Source organism: Camelus ferus, chromosome 36 (assembly GCF_009834535.1).
Source record: "Camelus ferus isolate YT-003-E chromosome 36, BCGSAC_Cfer_1.0, whole genome shotgun sequence".
Taxonomy (NCBI): Eukaryota; Metazoa; Chordata; class Mammalia; order Artiodactyla; family Camelidae; genus Camelus; species Camelus ferus.
Genome location: NC_045731.1, coordinates 18325912 through 18348126, shown reverse-complemented (window position 1 = coordinate 18348126; position 22215 = coordinate 18325912). Strand labels below are relative to the sequence as shown.

At 35.6% G+C, this 22215-nt stretch overlaps 1 protein-coding gene and 1 pseudogene across 1 annotated transcript; both read right to left on the bottom strand.

Annotated features, from left to right (window-relative positions):
* Nucleotides 1–7342: 7342 nt before the first annotated feature.
* On the bottom strand, nt 7343–8117 carry LOC116661717 (annotated as a pseudogene).
* A 12669-nt stretch (nt 8118–20786) lies between these two features.
* On the bottom strand, nt 20787–21803 carry LOC116661675 (olfactory receptor 5AK2-like). Its single transcript, XM_032474180.1, has one exon. It carries the CDS (start codon nt 21714–21716, stop codon nt 20787–20789), a length of 930 nt encoding a protein of 309 aa, XP_032330071.1. The 5' UTR covers nt 21717–21803.
* Nucleotides 21804–22215: the final 412 nt, after the last annotated feature.

Here is a 22215-nt window from a genome sequence, read left to right as displayed (position 1 = left end):
AAGTATGTGTGAGCTGCCTCCTCAGGTTACATTTATTGTGAAACAGATTAACTGCAACCCTTTCGAGGAAGCTTCCATGCAGTGTGTAGAAGCACTTGTCAGAGGAAGCTAGCACTGGTCATGAGTCCACTTAAACTAGAATCTTGATGAGATATTGACATTTACCATATTAATTTATTCCTTTTGTATTAAAATAAAATGTATGACATATGGAGACATTTTTCAAGAGCTCTGGAAAACCAGTACAAGGGACACACACACAAACTGTCAAGCCAAGTGCCCGAGCATTTTGAACCTCTTAACCTGTACTGAACCCTGGAGGTTCTCAAGCTTCATTTATACTCAGCACTGTGCAGTAGAAGGGAGATAGGCATGGCTGGGTTTGACTTCTGGTTGCACCATCTCTTAGAGGCAAAGGATTTAGCTTCCTTTCTTCTCAATTCCAGCCTCTACAAAAAGTGGATCACAGAATTACTGAGAAGTTGATAATGTTCATTGTTACACTGTGTACAATAGCAGAAGTTTGGAAATAGGGTTAACTAAGTCAGAGCAGATTCATATTATGGATCAATACAGAGACCAAAAAGTATGAGGAACATATATACTTTGACATATGTTTTATGGATGGTGCTTATTCTGTGTTTCCAAATGAGCAGAATAAGCTGCAGAATAATACACAGAGTGTGGACCCTTTAAAAATAAAACTTTCACTCCCAACTCTCTATTTTTCTCATTTTCCTTACCCATGAAAAAGCTCAGGAAGAATTGACACCAAACTTCTAATGGGTTATCCTTGGGAGTGGGAGTGGGGAGAGGAAGTCTTTAAACTCAGAAACTTCATCTCTTTTTCTTTGTAAAATAGCCTTAGGTATTTTGAAACAGAAGAGTAAGAGGGAGAGTGAAGTCTCGGTTTGCAGTGATGTGACTTAAGGTGAGGTGATTTATGTAAAATTCTCAGCACTGGGCCAGGCACTGAATGGGAACTCAAAACTGATCATAATAACACAGTCAAGTAATAAACTAAGGTATATAATATCATTCATTCATTCAATCTTTCAGTCATTTGTTTATTCACATCCTTCTCAGGCAACACTCAGCCCAATTCAGGTCCCTCACTCCATTTCCATTGTGTCACCAAGGATGAAGTGATTACCCCTGGTCTTGGCTGAAACTTACTAGAAATTTGTCTCTGACCCATTTGCTCTACCATTTCCAGCACACACTGGGAGGATGCATGGCTGATTTTGAAAAATAGGGTTTGCTTTTTTTTTACTTACACTGGGGTTGCTTCCAGATTTTCTTTCTGCAACTGGTACAGGCTGATGGCCACCAACGTCTCTGTATGTTTCTTTCTAACCGGAGAGTTTAAAGCTGGAGACTAAGGGATTGATACTTGCTCCCTTGAGAAATTGAGCTTCCAGGGGCTGTAATGGAATTGGAATAAACAATGTTCAGTAGGTATTTTCAGCTGAAGAATGTTTAAGTTTTCTCTAGAGAAATACATTTAATCATGTTACTGTCATCAGGGACTTTGGCGGGGGGTGTGTGTGTTGCCTTGTTATAGAGCAAGGCTTTAAAATTTTTTCCTGTTATGAATCAGGTTGAGCAATTCTTACTATGTCTAAGAAGTTGTATTCAGGTCTAGAAAATTGATCTTACCTCCCAAGTCAGAAAAAAAACATGGCAATCTGGAAAAGAGAAATCCAATGCTAATCTAAATTTAACATTATAGTTTTTGGGGATCTATTTCCTAGCAAAGGAAGCAAAAGGGAAAATAAACAAAAGGAACCTGATTAAACATAAAAGCTTTTGCACAGCAAAGGATGCTGTCAATTAAATGAAAAGATGATCTACTGTACGGGGGAAGGTCTTTGCAAATGACACGAACAATAAGGGGTGAACAGCTAGCATATACAAATATCTCGTACAACTCAACAGCAAAAAAAAAAAAAAAAAAAAAAAAAAAGCCCAAACAATCTGATTAAAACATGGGTAGAAAAACTGAACACATGTTTTTCCAAAGAAGAAATTCAGATGGCCAAGAATTTCTGTTCTTTAGAAACCACTCAGTGTACGTAATTTAAAATAGAGCCTGAAATAACACAACTGGAAACCACTACACATACAAGTCCAATTTTATTACAATAAGTAGACACAAATTATAACCACCTCAATAAACATATGTAAATGGTAAAGTCTGTGAGGTTCCAAACTTGAAGCTTTCATTGTCCTCAGGGACACATTACCTGCCAGTGTGTCAACATGTGGCTATACACATGGACTGTGGCAAACTCAGGAAGGTCACTTGAACCTTCAGTGTCCACAGTTCCTTTTGGGGCTCTCTGTCACTGCTCATGTGGCTGATCTTTAGTTCTCAATCAGTTTCATGGTTATACCTTTAGTCCCCATTTCCTCCGGAGTTTGGAATTGATAGGGCACATCCCAAATCCCTGATCATAAATCACACTGTTTGACTGTCCAGTGGCCAAAGCCTCCAGGCAAACAAAGCCACTCCTCTTAATGATGGCATTTCAGGGTCTTTGAGGTCACCTCCCAGTAGGTGAAGACAAAGTTGGGACTTTTCTTTGGATAAGGTTAATTCTACACTACACATCCCCTACATACATTATTTTTACCCAATGCCATATCTCAGGGAACGTAAATGATCACACGTACCACTCTAGCTACAGTAGAAGCTAGGAGGTAAGTACTTGTTTATCTGGCTGCATCATCTTCCAAATAACATTGGGTTTTCTTAGGGTGGAATGAGAGGAGAATGGAGAGTGGGTAGAAAAATCAGTATATTTTGCAATGACTAGTGATGGTGAAGAGATTATTTGTCTTTCAGCTTTTTAAAGTATCCTCTTCTCTGTGTCATTCTTGTTCAAAACTTTTACATGTAATACCATCTTTTCTTCCATTTTGGTCTAGACTAACAAAGTTAGCCATCTTTGCTATTCCTTGATCTCAAATTTTGGTTGAAGAACTGATCCTTTATCATAATGTCTTAGAGACAGTTGGTGGACACAAAAACCTGGGATGAAACATGAGATGCTATAAGAAAAGTTAGCAGTACTGGGCTGTAGCTAGTATTTTTTTCTCATTGTGGGGCCAAGGTCAAATTTTTGTGTGTATTGTTTGCTCATTCTTTTAGTAAGCACTTAATGAGCACACAATATATTCCTGAATTAATGGATGCTGGGGACATAATAATGAGCAAAAGACAAATTATCATTATGTTTATAGAGATTAAATTTGAGTCTTTGTCATGCACACACCTATGGCAGTATAAATCATATCCTGATTAGGGTGTCAGCTAAAAAATACTTATTCCAGGCAGGAACATGTTCTGGTAGGTTATAAATCAAATCACAAATTCTTTTCTTCAATGCAGGCACATCATTTCTATGTGATGTTGCAGGTCCTTTCATTAAGTGGTAGAGTCAGTAACTCCAATTCTTTGAATCAGGGTTGGCCATGTGACTTGCTATGGACAATGTGATACCAGCTAATGCATAAGAACATCCCACTTGGATTTCTCTGGCACTCAGTGTTAGATTTATGCCCAAGCAAGGACTTAATCCTTATTGATTTTATAGCTTCTTTTACTTCCTCATTTCATAGTCAGTAGATAAGGAGATTTAACATGGAATTGTAATGCCACAGTATAAGGATGTTTTCCCTACTCTTGAGAGTTGGTAGATCTAGGCTGTAAGTACATGCAAGAGGGAGCCCTAAAGAAAAGATAAGAGCTGTCAGGAGCAAGACATCTCTGACAGAGGCCCTTTACTTCCCCTATCACAGAGGGCAAGCTCAGGATGGTAGATGATGCGTGTGTGTATGAGAAAATAATGAACACCCAGTTCATAATGAAGCTAATCACAGGATAGATTAAAAAACATTTTCATGAAATATTTTACAATTGAATTATTGAGATGATTATAGATTTATGTGCAGTTGTAAGAAATAACAGATGGAGATCCATTGTACAGTTTGCCCAGACTCCTCATGTGATAGGCAGAGTAACAGTTCCCAAAGAATCTTCATCTACAAACACCTGGAATCTGTAAACCCATTAAACTGTGTGGCAAAGAGCAACTAAGGTTGCAGATGGAATGAAGGGTGCGAATTAGCTGACCTTGAGGTCAAGAGACTACTCTGAGTTTTCTAAGAGTCCCTAAAATTGGGAGAGGGGTGTAGAAGAGTGAGAGTCAGAGGGAGATTTGAAGATGCTGTGATGTTGGCTTTGAAGGTGGGAAAAATAAGCTATAAGTCAGGGAATACAGGTGGCTTCTAAAAGCTGAAAAGAAATCAAGAAAATGGATTCTCCTGTAGTTTACTCAGAAAGAAATACAGCCCTGCTAACACTTCATCTAGAGACCCATTTGGAACTTCTGACTTCCAGAACTCTAAGATAATAAATCTGTGTTGTTTTAAGCCACTAGACTTTTTGGTAATTTGTTACAGCAGCAATAGAAAACTAATACACCACTAAGAGTAAAATTTTGAAAAAATTATAGTATAAAATCACAATCAGGATATCTACACTAATGCATTGCACTGATTTTATTTGGATTTCTCCAGTTTCCTCCAAACTCATTTGTGTGTGTGTGTTTGTAATAAGTTCTATAATTTTTTTCTTTTATGTATTTATTTTTTAGTGGAGGTATTGGGGATTGAAACTAAGACCTCGTGCATGGATTTCACTGAGCTATATCCCTCCCCTGCTAAAAATTTTTATGAACCATGCCGATTTCCATAGTCACCACCCCAGTCAAGATACTAAACAGTTGCAAACAAGGATCCCATGTATTGTTCTTTTAGAACACACCCTACACCTCACCCAACCCTTACTTCACTCCATCCCTAACCCTGCTAACCATATATTTATCCTCAACTTCTATAATTTTGTCATTTAAAATATGTCCTATAACTAGAACTATACAGTGTACAACTTTGAGGTTTGGCTTTTTTTTTTTTTTTTTTTTACTTAGCTTAATTCCCTGGAAATTCATCCAAGTTGTTGTGTGTATCACAATTTTATTCATTTTTACTCTTTACTGATTTCACTTTTTAGGAGGGTGTCCTCTTAATGGTTGAGCTTTGGGCTTCTGCTTCATGGATATTTGCTTAGCGTTCATCCTGTCTCAGCCTCTAGCTACTCTTCCAGTTGTTTCTCCCTGGCTCCCAGGCTGCTATTCTAGGCTGGGAACGAGCCCTACTTCTATCCCTCCGATTCCTTGGAAACAGGTCAACAAGTTATTATTATTATTTCTTTAGTGATTTAGGTGCTTCCTAAATGTCTTGCTAGGGTCAGTACCTGATTCAATTGTGGGTGCCCTGTGATTCTACACTACCCCCAGTAAATTTTTGAAATTGCAAAAAAAAAAAAAAATACATGAATGGATGCACAGAATACCAGTTCACTCAACACAGGAGTTTATATTTTCTGCTTGCCTCAGTCTTGACAGGGCCTAAACAGCTTAAAGGCAGCTGATGATTTGTGAAACATATGTGACTATGTAACATCAGACCACTGCTACTCTACACAATGCCAGAATGTATGTCTCTCTCTTGGACAAGTGCTAGCAATTGCTAATTGTTCCCATGTCAGAACCCACATCAACTGTTTCATCCTTCACATAAGCCTCTGGGATTTTTGCTACTTTTGTCCATTTAACATTCAGTTTATTTCCTTTTGGGGTTTCTTTCAGTTCAGTATTGAATGCCTAGTACTATGCAACTCTCCACTTTGTGCCCTGTTTCCAATTTGGCCACTTAGACTTCTCAATGTGCACTAAGTTCTTCTTTGCTTGATCACCTCCCCCTCAAATTTACTTGAGGTATAATTAATAAAACTTGTATATATTTAAGGTATACACTTGGCTTTTTGAAATAGATATACATGGTGAAATGATCACAACAATTAAGTTCAACATATTCATCACCTCACATATTCAAACTTTTCTTTCTTTCCTTTCCTTCCTTCCTCCTCCTTCCCCCCTCTTTCTTCCCTTTGCTTCTTTCCTTCCTGCCTGACTGCTTGCCTGTCTGCAGTGACAATGCTTAAAATCTACCCTCTAAGCAGATATTAAATATATGATACTGTATTTTAACTACAGTCACCATGCTGTACATTAGTCTCCAGTTTTCCCCTCCAGGGTCCCAGGAAATCCTCTGTCTACTTTCCATGAATCTCCAGCTATTGTCCCTGGTCCTGGTCTTTGAAGACACATGGATCTGCCCTGGATACAAGATCTCTTCTTTCTAAAGATAGACTTTTGCTGGGCAGATTCTGGTCATGCTGCATTGACTTCAGGTTAATTTTAACTCATCTCTTAGAATTTATGTAGGATAATGTACTTGAAAAAAAATATTCTTCTCTTGCCCAATTCTCCCTATGCTGTTACTTAACAGTACATTTTGTGGCCAGTTCATTAGATTGGCTGCTGTTATTTTAATATGAAACTTGATCTTTCATCTAGCTAGCATGGCAGCTTTAGATTTATGTGAGGATTTCCATCACTTACCCACAATCTATGTACCAAAGTTTTTTCTGTCAACAATTTGTCTTCCTGAATCAAAGTGCTCTTGACCTCTTGAACTTCTCGCTGCATTTCTAAGTTTAAAGTTTTCTGTCTGGTTTAAAATGATTGGTATACCTTTCATAAATGAATGACCACTGCCATTTTAGATCCATTTACATTCTAGGTTTTCTATCTCTATTGGAGAGATAGAAACTATTTCTAGAAGTTCCTTTTACTTCCCCAAGAAAAGGGAGGATTCAGAATAAAGAGGGTAATTAGTGACAAAACAAGTCACAAGGTCACATAAGAAGTAAGTGTTTTCAAGTGCTGTAGGTAGGAAGTACAATGGGCTGAGCCATAAGGTGCTTTTCCAAGCAGTATGTTTATTTTGCATTCAGGTTTACACAACAATTGAAACAGAACATATGAAGAGCCACTTCACAGATAATTTGAGGAACTTGTTTAAATGAATAGGAAATAGTCAACTTCAATTTTAATATTGATTATATGCAAAATACAGTCTTTAAGAACGTATCTACAATATATTTGTAATACCTATATTTTGTAAAGTCTACACATATTCCTTAATATTTGAAATAAGCTCAATACTGTTCTTCGTCATGGGTAGTATGTGATATGTTTCTCAAAATATATATAAAAAATATATATATATATAATATAACCAAAAAATTAGTCCCATGAGATGTCACTATATTTATTACATTCTAAGAAATTATCTACTGAAGGAGGTAGCATTGGTTTAAGAGGTGAACACGTTCCCTATTTCAGAAACATTAAATATGGTCAAACATCTCTACTGCATACTTTGGTGGGCTGAATTTTAATCCTTGGGGTCCAATCTAGAAGAATTTCTTCCCCATCACTTTTAGAGCTTCTTTTACCTCCTTATTTCTCAGACTTTAGATCAGGGGGTTCAACATGGGAATCACAATGCCGTAAAATACAGAGGCCACTTTCATGTTCTCCTGGGAATTATTAGAACGAGGCTGTAAGTACATGTAAGAGAGGGTCCCACAGAAAATGGTGACTGCTGTCATGTGGGAGGAACACGTGGAGAAGGCTTTTTTCCTCCCTGCAGTAGAAGACATCTTGAGGATGGCAGCCCGGTTATATGTGTAGGAACAGATGATGACCGACACAGTGAACATCAAGTTAAATCCCACAAAGACTAAAAGTAGCATGATGTTGATGTCAGTGTTGGAGCATGAGAGGGCGAGGATTGGAGGAACGTCACAGAAGAAGTGATTGATGGTGTCACCCTTGCAGAAGAACACTGAAATGTAAACCCTGTGTGCACAGAAGCATTTATTGAGCCCATGACATATGAACCGCTACCAACTGGATGCAGACTCTCTGGGATATGACTATGGGATAGCGAAGTGGGTTACAGATGGCCATGTAATGGTCCACTGCCATAGCCACCAGGAGGTAGCAGTAAGTGGTCACAAATGTTGCATAAACCAATGATTGCATGACATAGCCCTTGAATGATATTGATTTGTTTTCTACTATGAAGTTTTGCATCGTCTTGGGAGTGATAGCAGAACTGTAACAGATATCAACAAAAACCAAATGTCATTGGAAAAAGTACATGTGTGTCTGAAGTCTGGAATCTGTCTTGATGAGTCAGATCATTCCACTATTCCCCACCATGGTGGTCACATAGATAACCAAAAATACAGTGAAGAGGACATACTGAAACTTGTGTTGGGCACCAAATCCATGAAGAAAGAATTCAGTCACTCCAGTGCTATTTCCTTGTGTCATGACTATCTAGAAAAGACCTAGAAAAAAGCCTAGAAAGGACCAAGAGGGGGACCAAGAAAGGAAAGGAAATCTTTGTGACTTGTTGAATTAGAAAAGGCTCTTATTTTATGTCACTTTGAAAATTAGATTTTCATGGTGAGCACTCACAACAGGGCTTATTTATTTCCAATTATGTTTTTATTTTCTTGATAAGAACCCATCACAAAAACAGTGACATGTGAGCCATGGATCCATTTTCAAAATAAAGAAGTTTTCACAAAAGTAGACTCACATCTAATATCTGTGATTCTAAGAAACTTAGATTAACATATATTTCCACTATATTAAACAGGTATTCATAGTTTTGTAGAGTAATATTCAAACATAATCATGTACCTTTTTAGTAACCTATAGTTTTTCTCAGACATTTATTATTTTAATCCTAGTTCAAGGTGCTGAAATAAGTAGCTTTTTAATTAGAGAAAGTTTTGAGATTTATTATATGTCTGAAGGCTTCAGAAAGTTTGTACTGCTTTCCTTAACATGCACCTCCCTTCAGGCATCATTCTTTGCAAGCCAAGGAGTCTTCTCATTATATATATGACAGGGTAAAGGAAATTCATGTCATAAAGTGAGTTTGCTTTACCCTGATGTCAGTAATTCTAAGCCGAGCTACATACCTGTATATATGAGATGCTAAAAATGTGTCTTCAGTGGTAGAAATGTAGCAAACTAAGCCTGTTGTTGATATGGGCTTCTCTGGTTCTTTAAAATATTTTGAAGTAAGCACAGTTGGATAACTTTGTTGTCAGAGAACAAGAAGCCATTCTCTTTAGTTCAACATTTAGTGAGGGCTGAGGAGAAACAAGTTAGTGCAAGTTCCTTCCTCAGGTTAATCGGCTGTAAAATAGCTGAAATGCAGCCATTTCAAGGAGGTGTCCATCCATTGGGTGTAAGCACTTATAAGATGAAGCTTGAATAGATCAGGGGTCCACTTAATGTAGAATCTTGATAGGGTAATTATTATTACATTTACCATATCAACTTGAGTTTAATCAGCCTGCATTTAGATGAAGTGATGCTACATTATGAAGACACTTCTCAAGAGCTAATGAAACTCATACAAGTCCCACCACGCACATCTGACACACAATGTGTATGTTAAAGGTGGGTTGTCTCCTTATGAGATTCTTTGTTCTATTTATCTTTTTTTTTTTTTTTGGAAGGGAAAGTAATTAGGTTTACTTATTTATTTTTAGAGGTAGCACTAGGGATTGAACCCAGGACCCTGTACAAGCTAAGCATGTGCTCTACTACTGAGCTATACCCTCACCTCTTTTGTTCCATTTAAGATGAAGGTATTTGCTAATCAAATGAATGATATGTAGAAAATGGCCAACTACCTGAGCAATTTGAATGTACTTAACATACACTCAGTCTCAGTCTTTCTGAGGCTCCATTTATATTCAGCATTGGGCAGTGGAAAGGGAACCAGCAGACCTGGGGTGAATTCTTGTCCTACCAGTTAATAGAGACAAATGTTGTAACCTGTTTTAGCCTCATTTCCTTCCTCTGTAACATCAAGATCCCAGAACTGCTTAGAATTTAATGATATTCATTGAAACACGTTTATAATAAAAAAGTTTGGAAATGGGGTTAAATAGATAGAGCACATTCTTATTATGGATCAATATACAGTCCCAAAAGGTGAGATAAACATATACTTTTACCAGAAAAGTGCCTATGTATTATTATCAAATGATAAAAGTCGTAGAATAATAGGTAGAGCGTGGACCCTTCTAAAAAGCAAATTTTCTCTCACTCCCATTGTCTTTCAATTTTATCCTTTTTATTTATGAATAAAGGTCAGGAAAACAACACACCAAACTCTTAAGTAAGAACTCTTACTTAAGTAACCAAACTCTTTTTTTTAAATTGAAGTATAGTCTATTTACAATATTCTATTAGTTTCTGATGTACAGCATAATGATTCAGTTACACACACACACACACACACACACACATGTACTTTTTCATATTATTTTTCATTATAGGCTATTACAAAGTACTGAATATAGTTCCCAGTGTTATACAGTAGGACCTTGTTTATCTGATTTATACATACATAGTAGTTAGTATCTGCAAATCCCAGACTCCTAATTTATCCCTCCTCCCCTTCCCTTTTGGTAACCATAAGATCATTTTCTATGTCTGTTGAGCCTGTTTCTGTTTCTTAAATAAGTTAATTGTGCCATTCCTTTAGATTCCACACATAAGTGATATCATATGATATTTGTCTTTGTCTGACTCACTTCACTTCATATGATAATCTCTAGGTCCATCCATGTTGTTGCTAATTGCATTATATTGTTCTTTTTATCACTAGTAATATTCCATTTTATCACTAGTAATATTCCATTGTGTGTGTGTATATATATGTATATATACATATATATATACACACACACATATATTTACCACAACTTCTTTATCCAATCATCTGTTGATGGACATTTAGGTTGCCTCTGTGTCTTGGCTATCATAAATAGTGCTGGTATGAACAATAGGGTGCATATATATTTTCAAATTAAGAGTTTTCTCCAGATATATGCCCAGGAGTGGGATTGCTGGATCAGATGGTAAGTCTGTTTTTAGTTTTTTGAGGAATCTTCACACTGTTTTCCACAGTGGCTGTACCATATTTCAGTCCTAACAGCATTGAAGGAAGGCTCCTTTCTCTCCACATCCTCTCCAGTATTTATCATTTGTGGATATTTTAATGATGGCCATTCTGACCAGTGTGAGGTGATACCTCATTGTAGTTTTGATTTGCATTTCTCTGATAATTAGTGCTATTGAGCATCTTTTTATGTGTCTATTGGCCAACTGAATGTCCTCTTTGGAGAAATGTCTGTTTAGGCCCTCTGCCCATTTTTTGATTGTGTTGTTTGTTTTCTTGTTATTGAGCTGTATGAGCTGTTTGTATATCCTGGAAGTTAAGCCCTTGTCAGTTGCATCATTTGCAAATAATTCTTTTCCATTTCATAAGTGGTCTTTTTGTTTTCTTTTATTTCTATTGCTGGGGTAGTCTGCCCTAGGAGAACATTGCTAAGAGTTATATCAGAGAATGTTTTGCCTGTGTTTTCTTCTAGGAGGTTTACAGTATCTTGCCTTATGCTTAAGCCTTTAAGGCATTTTGAGTATATTTTTGCATATAGTGTGAGGGAGTGTTCTAACTTTATTGATTTACATGTGGCCATCCAGCTTTCCCAACACCACTTGCTGAAGAGGCTGTCTTTTCCCCATTATTTATTTTTCTTCCTTCATCAAAGATATATTGACCATAGGTGTGTGGATTTATTTCTGGGCTCTCCATTCCATTCCATTGATCCATATGTCTGTTTTTGTGCTAACACCATCGTTTCCTGATTACTGTAGCTCTGTAGTATTGTCTGAAGTCTGGGAGGGTTATTCCTCCAGCTTCATTCTTTTTCTTCAGTATTGCTTTGGCAATTTTGGGTCTTTTGTGGCTCCACATAAATTTTAGCATTATTTATTCTATTTCTGTGAAATAGAATTTCTGGGTAATTTGATAGGGTCACAGTAATTCTGTAGATTGCTTTTGGTAGTATGGCCATTTTAACAGTACATATTCTTCCAATCCAAGAGCATGGGATAACTTTCCATTTCTTTAAATCACCTTTAATTTCTTTTATGACTGTTTTATAGTTCTCAGCATATAAGTCTTTCACCTCATTGGTCAAGTTTATTCCAAAGTATTTAACTTTTCTGATGTGACTTTAAAAGGTTTTTTTTTTTTTTTTTTTACTTTCCTTTTCTGATATTTCATTGTTAATGCAAAGAAGTGCAACAGATTTCTGTATGTTAATCTTGTATTCTACTACTTTGTTGAATTTGCTCATCAGCTCTACTGGTTTTTGTGTGGAGTCTTTAGGGATTAAGTAATCAAATTCTCAAGTTATTCATAGGTGTGGGATTGGATGAGAGAAAACTTCAATTCTTTAATTTATAAACTTCTGCACCTTTGCTTTCATTTTAAAAGTGGCAATTGATAATGTTTCCTGTTTTAAAAACAAAGATGACAATTTACATTTTATGGATTCATTGATTTGCTAAGGCTTAAGTGTATCATCTTATGTTTTGTTTTCTTTTTTGTTTCTGGTTTTGTTTGCATTTGTGTGGGTCACTTGATCATTTTTAAGAATTTCATTTTGATTTATCTGTAGTGCTTTTACTGCAAATCTTTGTATAGTTTTTTTTTTTAATAGTTGCTACTCAAAGTTTATATTATATGTACAAAGCTGGTGTTACATTTAGCAGTTTGAGTAAAATGTGGAATACATTGGGAATCATATATCAGTCAAGGTTAAACTTTTTGCTTTACTGTCAAACATAATTTAGAAACTTGAAGAGAAAGAAGGTCTACTATTTTTATCCATATTTTCATTCTTTCTTTGCTCTCTCTTCTTTCTTGATGTTCCAAGATTCACTTTTTAAATACCAATTAAAAGGAATAATTTGACTGGGTGGAAAGAAAAGCAGGTTTTTGGTACCAGAAATGTACTTTAAATATATTGATACATGTACATTTCAAGGAAGAGAAAAGCTATATACTTGTGCAAACATTAATCAAAAATGAAAGAATGGCTACATTAAATCAGATAGAGTAGACTTCACAGCATAGAAAATTACCAAGGACAAGTGGGAGACATCATGTAATGATAAAAGGGTTAACCTACCAAGAAGAAATAGAAATGCTATGGTGTGGGCACCAAAGAAGAGAGCTGATATTTATATGTGATGCAAAAGCTGACAGAACTGAAGGGAGAAATAGACAAATACATAATTACAATCAGATACTTCAACACTCCTCTCTCAATGCTTGATAGAGAAACTAGACTGAAAATTACAAGGATATAGAAAGCCCAACATCATCATCAACCAACAGGATCTAATAGACATTTATTGAACACTCCACCTAAAAGAGAAGAATATACACTTTTCCCAGTGCTAGAAGTATATATACCAAAGTAGACCATATCCTAAGCCATAATAAATCCTTTATAAATTTAGAAGAATTGAAATCATAGTGTATCTTCCCTGATCATGATGATATCAAATATGGGAGCTCCATGTACTACCTTTGCAACTTTCCATGAATATATATTTATTTCAAAATAAGAAACTAAAAAATGAAGAAGAGGAAAATGTAAAATCTGCTTTGTGATGTGAGGTTCAAGTGAGCAAACTTAGGTAAACTTGCCTGCAGAAGGCTAGATATTGTATTAGTGCTCAAAGAAGGGCCATAGTAACACATGCAAATATTTAGTTAAGGGCATATAATATTGATTGGTTGATCAATTAATTCACTCAATTATTTGGTCATTTATGTCCTTTGCTAGGCAATGCTCAGCCCAACTGAGTGCCCTCACTGCATTTCCATTACATCACCAGTGATGAAGTGATTGCTCCTGTTCTTGGGGCAAGGCATGGCAGAACACTGACTGACCCTTTCACTCTGCCTGCCACTCCCTGCACACACTGCACTGATACATGTCTCATGTTGAAAAATAGGATTTACTTTGTTTTACTTACACCAAAGCTGCCTCCAGATTCTCTTTCTGCAAATGATGGAAGCTGATTGCTCACCAGGTCTCTCTCTGTGGTTCCTTCCAGTTGGGAGTTTATACCTGGGGCCTGTGGGTTCAATACTGGATCCCTTGAGAACCTGAGCTTCCAGGACCTGCGGTGGAATCAGAAAAAACAACACTCATTAATTATTCTCAGATGAATAAGAGTTCAGACTGCCAGAGGGGACAAAATATATTTGTGTGTTATTGCCTTTAGGGACTTTCTGGTTTCATTGTTAAGAGTTGCCCTACTATTGACAAATTACCTTCTTTCTCTCCCTTCTTTTCTCCCTCTGCTTTTCCCTTTCTCCCTCTGCTTTTTCCTTTCTCCCTGTCTTCCTTCTTTCTTCCCTGTCTCCCTCCCTCCCTTTCTCCCTTCCTCTTTTCTGTGTTCTTGCCTTCCTTTTTGTGCAGAGGTGTATAACCAACCATCCACGTGGTTAAAAATTCAGATGTACCAAAGTGCACAGAGTGAAAAGTAACACTCTAACCCTTGATTCTCAATCTCTAGTTTCCCTCCCTGGATATCGTCATCATTACAATTTCTGTATTCTTCTATGTTAGCCTTGCATTGCTTTTGCAAACATATTAATATTATATTCTTTCTTCCTCATTAATAAAAATGACAGTGTATCAGTCACATATTTCTGCAACTTGCATTTCACTTAGTATTCTTAGATGATCTACATGGAAAAAGAAATCTCACTCTTTATTGGTTGTATAGTATTTTATTGAATAGTTGCATTGCTTAATATGTTTAATTAAACTCTCTTCTCTATTGTTACATATTTAGATGGCTTCCAATTTTTACTAAAAAAAAGTTATAATAAATATAATAATGAGCATAAGTGTGGGATTAAAGGATATTTAGAAGAAGAAATTCCAGGTCGAAGAGTATAAAACACTGTACATTTTGATAGATATTGCCCAACTGTCCTTCAGAAGTAGGCTCTGTCAATTTAAATCATTTCTAGCAAATCTAGAGTGACTATTTCTGTAAATATTCTCTAATACAATGCTGATAAAAGTTTCATACATAAAAACAGTATATTTTAGTTTTATTTGCTGTTTTCTCCTGTAAACCAGATTGAATATCTTTTTCTATGTCCAAGAACCATTAGTTTTTCATTTTCTATGAATTATGTTTATATATGTTGCCCTCTTAAAAATATTTTGTTTTTATACTGATATTTTGAGTCAAGAACCCTTCCTTCCTTATAAAATTTGCAAACATGTATTTCTCAATATTAATCATTTTATATTGCTAATTTTATAGTTTACATGCAAAAAACTTTGATTTTTTTGCAGCAAAGTTATTCTCTACTTTTTTGTTATATTTATTAAGGTGTTATTCACTTTAAAGTTTTTAAAATACACTTTAAAACTGCCCTTAAGGTTTAGTATTGATTGATTGATTAATTTATTTACAATCTAAAGTTATATTATTTTACTCATTAGCCTTAAATATGTAACACGTGTATTTCTAACCAAGTCTGAACTATTCATATCTTTAGTCCTGAAAAAGATAATATATCTAATAGATATTTTTACCTACATCTGGAAAGCTCAATCTTAAATTCCAAGGTATTTTGACTAGAATTTTCATTGTAATTGCATTGAATATATATAAAGTTACTGTTATTATCTTAACACAATCATACTATTTGTGTTAGCCAAAATGTCCTGTTGATGGTTTTAATTAATTATAAGTGACATATAACCTTATATTAGTTTCAGGTGTACAACACAATGATTTATTTTTTTATAAGGCAAAATGATCACCATAATAAATCTAGTTAACATCCATCACCATACATAGTTACAGATTTTTTTCTTGTGATGAGTACTTTTAAGATTTACTCTTGTAACAACTTTTGACTATGCAAAACAGTATTAACTACAGTTGTGGTGCTATACATTATATTCTCTTTATTTATTTATTTTATAACTGCAAGTTTGTACTTTTTGTCCCCCTTCACCCATTTCATTCACCCTCCACCCCCTGCCTCTGGCAACCACCAATCTGTTCTGTTCTCTGTACCTAAGAGCTTGGTGTTTTTTTTGGTTGTCTTTTGCTTTGTTTTTGTTTCAGATCCACATATAAGTGAGAACATACTATATTTGTCTTTTCTGTCTGGCTTATTTATTCAGTATCATATTCTGAAGGTCCACCCATGTGCCTCCATGCTTTCTAAAGAGAAATTAGCTAGTAATCTTATTGAGAATCCTCTTATATGATCAATCAGTTCTCTCTACTTTCAAGATTCTATCTTTGAATTTTGACAGAATAAATATTTGTGTATGTATCTCTTTTCATTCATTCTACTTGGAGTCCATTGAGCTTCTTGGCTGTGTAGATGAATATTTTTTCATATTTAGGAAGTTTTCAGCCAATAAATCTTAAAGGAGATTTTATGTCTCTTTCTTACCTCTCCTTCTGGGACTTCCATTATGTATATATTGGTATTCTCGATGGTGTTCTACAGATGTTCAGAATCTGCTTATTTTTCTTCATTCTTTTTAATTCCATTCTTCAGAATGGATAATCTCAATTAACCTAGCTTCAAGTAAACTGATTGTTTCCTCTGCCTGTTCAGATCTGCTGGTGAGCCACCCTAGTAAATTTTTCACTACAGTAATTTTACTTGTTAACTCCAGAATAGTTATTTACAAATTTTATATATTTTAATGATATTCTCTTTTTAATGAAACATTATTCTCATATTTCCCTTTAGTTCTTTTTAAGTGTTTTTTTCTTTTAGTTCTTTGAACATATTTAAAATAGTTGATTTAAAATCTCTGTCTAGTAAATCTAAAATATGAGCTTTCTTAGTGACAGTTTCTACTTATTGGCCGTTTTGCCCTCTGTGAGAGTCATATTTTCTTCATTCTTCTCATTTCTCACTATTTTCCTTTGAAAAATAAATATTTTATAGTGATACAATGTAGACTCTCTGGAAATCAGATTATCTTTCTCCCCAGCATTTATTTTTGTTGTGTATTGTTCATGCTTATGTTTAGTGACTTGTCTGAATGAATCACATAAAGATTGTATTCCTTTTCATGTGTGGTCATTTAAGTGTCTCTGCTTAGTTAGTTTAGTGGTCAGCTAGTGATTTTGGAAGGAGATTTATTTAAATGCCTGGAACCCATAAATCGCCCAGTCTTTGCCAGTGAGCTCTGAGTATACGTTGGGTTATGCATTTAATTCTCAGTAAAGGTAGTTTATAATGCCACATTTGCAGTTACTTACTACTTGAGTGTCAGCCTCAGGGTTAGCCAGACTGAGTGTTTAAGATCTTCTTAGGTCTTTTCATGAACATGAACACAGCCCAGCACAAGCTCACAGAACAACAGATGGTCATAGTGTTGTAGTTCTTAGGAATATATTGGAAGTTTTCAATATCCCTGTGAAAGTTTCATTCTCCAGCTTTTATTTTTAAGCTTGGTTTGGTCAACACTTATCTCTATCTTTAGGCAGCTGCAATGTTAAAGCATGACCTTATATAAATATATAAACAAGTTTGCTTGGGAAAAAATCTCTTTGCATTGCATGAGAGTTTTGAGTTAGGTCAAATAATGATGGTGGGGTATTCCAGGGAGCCACAATATGGGTGCAATAACATTTTTGATCCATGGTTGGTTGAATCGACTAATTTAGAAACTGCAGATATGGTAGGAAGACCATACAGTTATTTTCAAGAGTATTGTTTTTGAAAAGACAGTAATTTCATCATGGAATTGGTTAGTACTTTCTTTGAAAATCAGCTTAGCATGTATTTGTTGAGTTTTGTTTTTTTAACTCTATATTTGTTCCATTGGTCAATGTGACTTTCTTATGTCCAAGACTGCTTTATCTACTATATCTTTAAGATAGACTTGAAAAGAGGCAGCATAGGCCCTCCAATTTCGGTCTTCATTTAAACAATTTTTGACCATTCTAGGTATTTTTTTTTTGCTTTTCTAAAAGGACTTGGTGCTTTTCCAGGGAGAAGGCTGCCCTTTCATTAATTATTCTTTCTATGTTAACTGTTCTTTAATCTCTTCTGTAATACCTTTTTTGCAATCAGTATTCTTTTAGTAAAAAGACATCCTTTACATCAGGCTCTCTAATATATTTAGATATTGCTGAGCTAAGTATTCTTCTCTTATTTTTAAAGACTTTCTTTGTTCCCCGTATTATTTTTTTTTGATAAATTAGCATATCATTTATCCATTTAACTTCAGAGAATGAATCTTAGATTTATTATTTCTAACATTTATGTGGTTTCTAACATCAATTAAAATAACTATTACTTTTTTTCTTTCCTTAATCTTATTTTCTTATGTCTTGAAATGCATACTTAATTTATTATTATTTCCTATTTATTAACACAATTACTTACGGAATTATAAAATTTTATTTGAACACCCTTGTAGTTTATTGAATTTTACATGATAGCTGATAAAATATTATATTATATGTATTTGTTAACTTTGTTTTTATTTCATCTTCAACCAAAATGTTGTTTAAATGAGAGTTTCAGTTTAAAGTGGTAGAATTTTAGTTGTTTTTACCTTCAAATTTTACTGGTAAATTCTAGTTCTAGGTAATTGGATCACAGAATATTTTCCATATATTTCTGATTTTTAGAGTTTATTGTATTGCTGTAATTATTCTATGAGCACATAAAAAGGAAAGAAGGAAGGAAAAAAGGAATGAAGGGATGGAAGGAGGAAGGAAGGAAAGGAAGAGAAAAAGAAAGAGTAGAAGGAACAAAGAAAGATGTTTTCTTGGTTTCAAGCTACTATGAAGATGAAAATCAGTTCTGCCAGTAATCAGACAGTGATGTGTCTAACACAGTGTCAGTAGACACAGAAAGCTGACCAGAAGCTACGTGTCTAACTGGACCTCCCAAGTTCACAACGCAACTGTAAAACAACTAACAACTCCCACTTCTAAGTGACTGCTACCTTCTCACCAGTGGTATAACTGTTACTACTTTCCTCCTTCTGCCTCTTGAGCAATGCTTACTGAGATACCCAGTTGCTGTTCTTCTCCTGCTTTTTGACAGTTTCCAAATCTAGAGAGAGTATCCACTTCCCTAATTCATACTCGGAAACATCAGCAAAGCCCATACACTGCAAAAAGCCCTCTCCCCTTCCTCTTACTGATATATCTAAAGCTTCTGGGGAGTGAGTTGCAGAAGCATAATAAGTCTAAATTTTGACTCCAAGTGAGTTTCATTGGTAGGCTTCACCAATACAGAATTTCTGTATATGGTATTTACTCTCATTAATTATGCCAAATAACTCTTCTGTAATTTTGTTAAAAGTTTTTTCTCAACTTGATCTACCATGAACTGCAAGAGGTAAATTAACACTTACTATTACAGTAACATGTTTCTTTCATCAGTGTATTTCCCATTTTTTACTTTATAAATATTAGGGCAATATTATTTAATTTACAGATTTTTCCAAGAATATGTCTGCCCAGTCCAATTCCTCTGTACAAAGCATTTACAGCCAATACATTTAAGGATGTTTGTAAAAGGAGACACATCAGAATGGAAAAAGTTAGAGTATTCTCTCTCCAGAGACGGTTTTGGGTAGTGAAGATAAAGACAGTTCCTTTCTTCTCTGAAGAGGATATGCTTACATTCCAAGTGAAAGTAGTTTCTCTCTGCAAAGGAAAATCTGGGCAGGCCCCAGGCAACCTAGAGTGGGATCAAAGCTTCTGAAAGTTGGGAGTCTCTTCCAGAGTGCAGAAAAGTGCACTCTGCTGCATGGGCTGGTAACATCTGGTTTCTTTTGATACTGTTCATGTTATGATTGGATCCATTTCACAGTGGTCCTGTGCTTATAATTCCATCCACAATTTGGAACTTCTGGAAATGTTGAAAAGGCAGTAAACTCTCATCTTGTCAATCCTCTCAGTAACAATATACTATGGTTTACCTGATTAAAGAGATTGAGAGAACTATAACACGTGATATCTTTTTGTTAAGACACCTGGCAATAGGATGGGTGTGTGCTTGATTCTGTCTTTTCCCAAGTGGATGGAACACTCATGCTCAAGCCCAAGTATGACTTCTTAAGTTTCACCTGGATTCCTCCATCTCTCCACATCCTTGGAGACTGAGGGAAATAAGATGCCAATTCTGGGTAAATGAGTCTGTTCTGTAGCATCAAACCCTGCGTTAGGTCTGCAACAGGGTATGGCTAGAGATTCAACTTTCATGTAAAATAAAATTTTACCAAAGTAAGTTGCTATGATCCATATTTGCCTAATTCCTGTGTCAATTTCCTAGTTGGTTACAGACCATGTGTAGTAAGGACGGATATTGCTCCATAATGTCTATGTAGCAATTCACTCTAGTGTTTTTTCCCTCTTTCTTCATATTTGCTCCAAAAACTGGCTCTTTGACTTATTCTTTATAAAATTAAAATAATGTAGCTACAGAGTCACAGTAAGAGTAACAGCACCTGTCAAGGGAAATCAGAAGAGGTTTCTGTCCTGGTGAGCATTCATGTTATACTTGTTATGGGTACATTACAACAGATTTTATACACTTCTCTGTATTTTTCTTTTCTTTTTTAAGGGCAGGTATTTGAAAAAAAGGGCTCCTCAAAATGTACAAAAGCACTATCAAAGATCTTTTCTTATGCTTTCTCCTTAAGAAACACATGAATTAGAAACTTACCCATTTAAGATGTTTTCATTACATTTCAGATCTATTGATATAATTAAGGAATGCCTTTGCAACCCACAGATATTTGTCATCCCTTCTGCTTTTGGGAAATAAGAGAGAACTGTTGGTTTGCCTGGTGAACTGTGTTGACTTAGTAACTGATGCTCAAACTAGAAACACCTCTTTCCAACCCCTTTCAGGGCTTCTCTCACATCTTGGTTTCTCAGGCTGTAGATGAGGGGGTTTAACATGGGGATCATAACACCATAAAACACAGAAGCCATTTTTTCTTGCTGTTGAGACTCTATGGTACTATGGTGCAGATACATGTAAGAGAGTGTCCCATAGAAAATGGTGACCACTGTCAAATGGGAGGCACATGTGGAGAAGGCTTTTTTCTTCCCTGCAGCAGAAGAGATCTTCAGGATGGCAGCCAGGATAAATATGTAGGAAAAGATGATGACCAGCACAGTGAACGTCAAGTTAAACCCCACAAAGGCTGCAAGTAAAATGGCATTGAAGGAAACACTGGAGCAGGAGAGGGCAAGAATTGGGGGTATATCACAGAAGAAGTGGTTAATTTTATTGGATTTGCAAAAGTTCAGTGAGAAAGTAAAACTTGTGTTTACAGAAGCATTTAGGAAACCCATGAAGTATGAGCCAACTAAGAGTTGAATGCAGAATCTCTGGGACATGACTGTTGTATAGTGGAGTGGGTTACAGATGGCCACATAACGGTCCACCGCCATAGCAGCCAGGATGAAGCAGTCACTTGTTACAAAAGTACCATAGACAAGGAGCTGCACTATACATCCTACGAATGAGATGGAATCTATTTTGCTCATCAAATTCTGCAACATCTTGGGAGTGATAGCAGATGCATAACAGAGATCAACAAAAGCCAAGTTTTGGAGGAAAAAGTACATGGGGGTGTGAAGGGAAGACTCAATCTTGATGAGTAGGAGCATGCCAATGTTACCCACTAGGGTGAGCACGTAGATCACCAGAAATACTATGAAGAGGACATGCCAAGACTTGTGTTGACCAGCAAATCCCAGGAGAATGAATTCAGTCACTTTGGTACGATTGTTTTGTTCCATGGCTGGCAAAGATGCAATATTAGCTGAAAAGGTGCAAAGAAAGAAGAGTAGAGAAAGCTAAGACCATCATGATCATCTACCTAATTCTGGAACTGAAAATGGTATAATATTTAATTTCATAGTGGGGTCAGAGAATATTTTTGTGACACAAGTAACTTAGATTTTAACGACTGAACCTTGACACCTGACTTAGACATTTTTATTTACAGTTTAGGGAAGTTGTCATGGATTGGTATCCATGTTTTTCAGGGTGCAGAGTGATTGGTATTTCATAAATCTATCAATTCAGCAACAAGTGAAATATACATAAACATTTAATTATGCTTTCTTTTATGCTCACTATATTTTAATTAGAAATTCAACTTGCTTAAATACTAATCATTATATGTGAAATCTTCACATATCCATAGATTTCTATATGGTCTTTCTCACACTTATCTCCATATTTTCATTTTATCCTTTCCCCTTCCTTATATAACACTTCTCTGCCACGATGGTC

Excerpts from the sequence above, each read along its gene's own strand:
- LOC116661675 (XM_032474180.1), bottom strand. The coding sequence starts at position 21,716 with ATGGAACAAAACAATCGTACCAAAGTGACTGAATTCATTCTCCTGGGA.